Source organism: Mya arenaria, chromosome 7 (assembly GCF_026914265.1).
Source record: "Mya arenaria isolate MELC-2E11 chromosome 7, ASM2691426v1".
Taxonomy (NCBI): domain Eukaryota; kingdom Metazoa; phylum Mollusca; class Bivalvia; order Myida; family Myidae; genus Mya; species Mya arenaria.
Window position 1 is genome coordinate 22182954 of NC_069128.1, and position 2574 is coordinate 22185527.

Consider the following 2574-nt stretch of genomic DNA (forward strand, 5'->3'; position numbering starts at 1 on the left):
CTAGGCAGGCTGGTATACAGGCATGGACTCTAGACAGGCTGGTATACAGGCATATACTCCTGGCAGGCTTGTATACAGGCATATACTCTGGGCAGGCTGGAATGCAGGCATTGACTCTAGGCAGGCTGGTATACAAGCATACACTCTGGGAAGGTTCGTATACAGGCATATATTCTGGGCAGGCTGGTTTGCAGGTATACACTCTGGGCAGGTTGGTATACAGGCATACACTTTGGGCAGGCTGTATACAGGCATATACTCTGGGCAGGCTGGTATGCAGACATATACTCGGGGCAGGCTGGTATTCAAGCATACACTCGGGGCAGGCTGGTATACAGGCATACACTCTGGGATGGCTAGTATACAGGCATACACTCTGGGCAAGCTGGCATACAGGCATATACTCTGGGCAGGCTGGTTCAGGCATATACTCATGGCAGGCTGGTATGTAGGCATTGACTTTAGGCAGGCTGGTATACAGGCATGGACTCTAGGCAGGCTGGTATACAGGCATATACTCCTGGCAGGCTGGTATGCAGGCATACACTCTAAGCAGGCTGGTATGCAGGCATATACTCGGGGCAGGCTGGTATACAGGCATACACTCTGGGCAGGCTGGTATACAGTCATATACTCTGGGCAGGCTGGTATGCAGGCATTGACTCTGGGCAGGCTGGTATACAGGCATACACTCGGGGAAGGCTTGTATTCATGCATATACTCTGGGCAGGCTGGTATGCAGGCATTGACTCTAGGCAGGCTGGTATACAGGCATTGACTCTAGGCAGGCTGGTATGTAGGCATTGACTTTAGGCAGGCTGGTATACAGGCATGGACTCTAGGCAGGCTGGTATACAGGCATATACTCCTGGTAGGCTGGTATGCAGGAATACACTCTAAGCAGGCTGGTATTCAAGCATACACTCGGGGCAGGCTGGTATACAGGCATACACTCTGGGATGGCTAGTATACAGGCATACACTCTGGGCAAGCTGGCATACAGGCATATACTCTGGGCAGGCTGGTTCAGGCATATACTCCTGGTAGGCTGGTATGTAGGCATTGACTTTAGGCAGGCTGGTATACAGGCATGGACTCTAGGCAGGCTGGTATACAGGCATATACTCCTGGCAGGCTGGTATAGAGGCATATACTCTGGGCAGGCTGGTATACAGGCAAACACTCTGGGCAGGCTGGTATACAAACATACAGTCTGGGCAGGCTGGTATACAGACATACACTCTGGGCAGGCTGGTATATAGGCATACACTCTGGGCAGGCTGGTATACAGGCATACACTCTGGGCAGGCTGGAATGCAGGCATACACTCTGGCAGGCTGGTATGCAGGCATACACTCTGGGCAGGCTGGTATACAGGCATATACTCTGGGCAGGCTGGTATACAGGCATACACTCTGGGCAGGCTGGTATTTAGGCATACACTCTTGGCAGGCTGGTATACAGGCATACACTCTGGGCAGGCTGGTATAAGGGCATACACTCTGGGCAGGCTTGTATATAGGCATTGACTCTATGCAGGCTGGTATACAGGCATACACTCGGGGCAGGCTGGTATGAAGGCATACACTCTGGGCAGGCTGGTATGCAGGCATATACCCTTGGCAGGCTGGTATAAAGGCATATACTCTGGGCAGGCTGGTTTGCAGGTATACACTCTGGGCAGGTTGGTATACAGGCATACACTTTGGGCAGGCTGTATGCAGGCATATACTCTGGGCAGGCTGGTATGCAGACATATACTCGGGGCAGGCTGGTATGCAAGCATACACTCTGGGCAGGCTGGTATACAGGCATACACTCTGGGCAGGCTAGTATACAGGCATACACTCTGGGCAGGCTGGTATGTAGGCATTGACTTTAGGCAGGCTGGTTTACAGGCATACTCTCTGGGCAGGCTGGTATGCAGGCATACACTCTGGGCAGGCTGGTATATAGGCATTGACTCTAGGCAGGCTGGTATTCAGGCATTGACTCTAGGCAGGCTGGTATACAGGCATACACTCAGAGCAGGTTGGTATACAGGCATATACTCTGGCTAGGCTGGTATGCAGGCATTGACTCTAGGCAGGCTGGTAAACAGGCATGGACTCTAGGCAGGCTGGTATACAGGCATATACTCGGGGCAGGCTGATATACAGGCATATACTCTTGGCAAGCTGGTATGCAGGCATACACTCTCGGCAGGCTGGTATACAGGCATTGACTCTTGGAAGGCCGGTATACAGGTATACACTCTGGGCAAGCTGGTATACAGGCATACACTCTTGGCAGGCTGTTATGCAGTTATTGACTCTGGGCAGGCTGGTATACAGGCATACACTCGGGGCAGGCTTGTATTCATGCATATACTCTGGGCAGGCTGGTATGCAGGCATTGACTCTAGGCAGGCTGGTATACAGGCATTGACTCAAGGCAGGCTGGTATGCAGCCATATACTCCTGGCAGGCTTGTATACAGACATATACTCTGGGCAGGCTGGTATGTAGGCATTGACTCTAGGAAGGCTGGTATACAGGCATACACTCTGGGCAGGCTGGTATGCAGGCATTGACT

The 2574-nt window shown here is 52.2% G+C and overlaps 1 protein-coding gene across 1 annotated transcript; it reads right to left on the reverse strand.

Moving 5' to 3' along the window:
* Positions 1–717, reverse strand: LOC128241006 (keratin-associated protein 10-12-like). The gene has a single exon (XM_052957991.1). It carries the CDS (start codon positions 715–717, stop codon positions 1–3), a length of 717 nt encoding a protein of 238 aa, XP_052813951.1.
* Between the last annotated feature and the right edge of the window lie 1857 nt (positions 718–2574).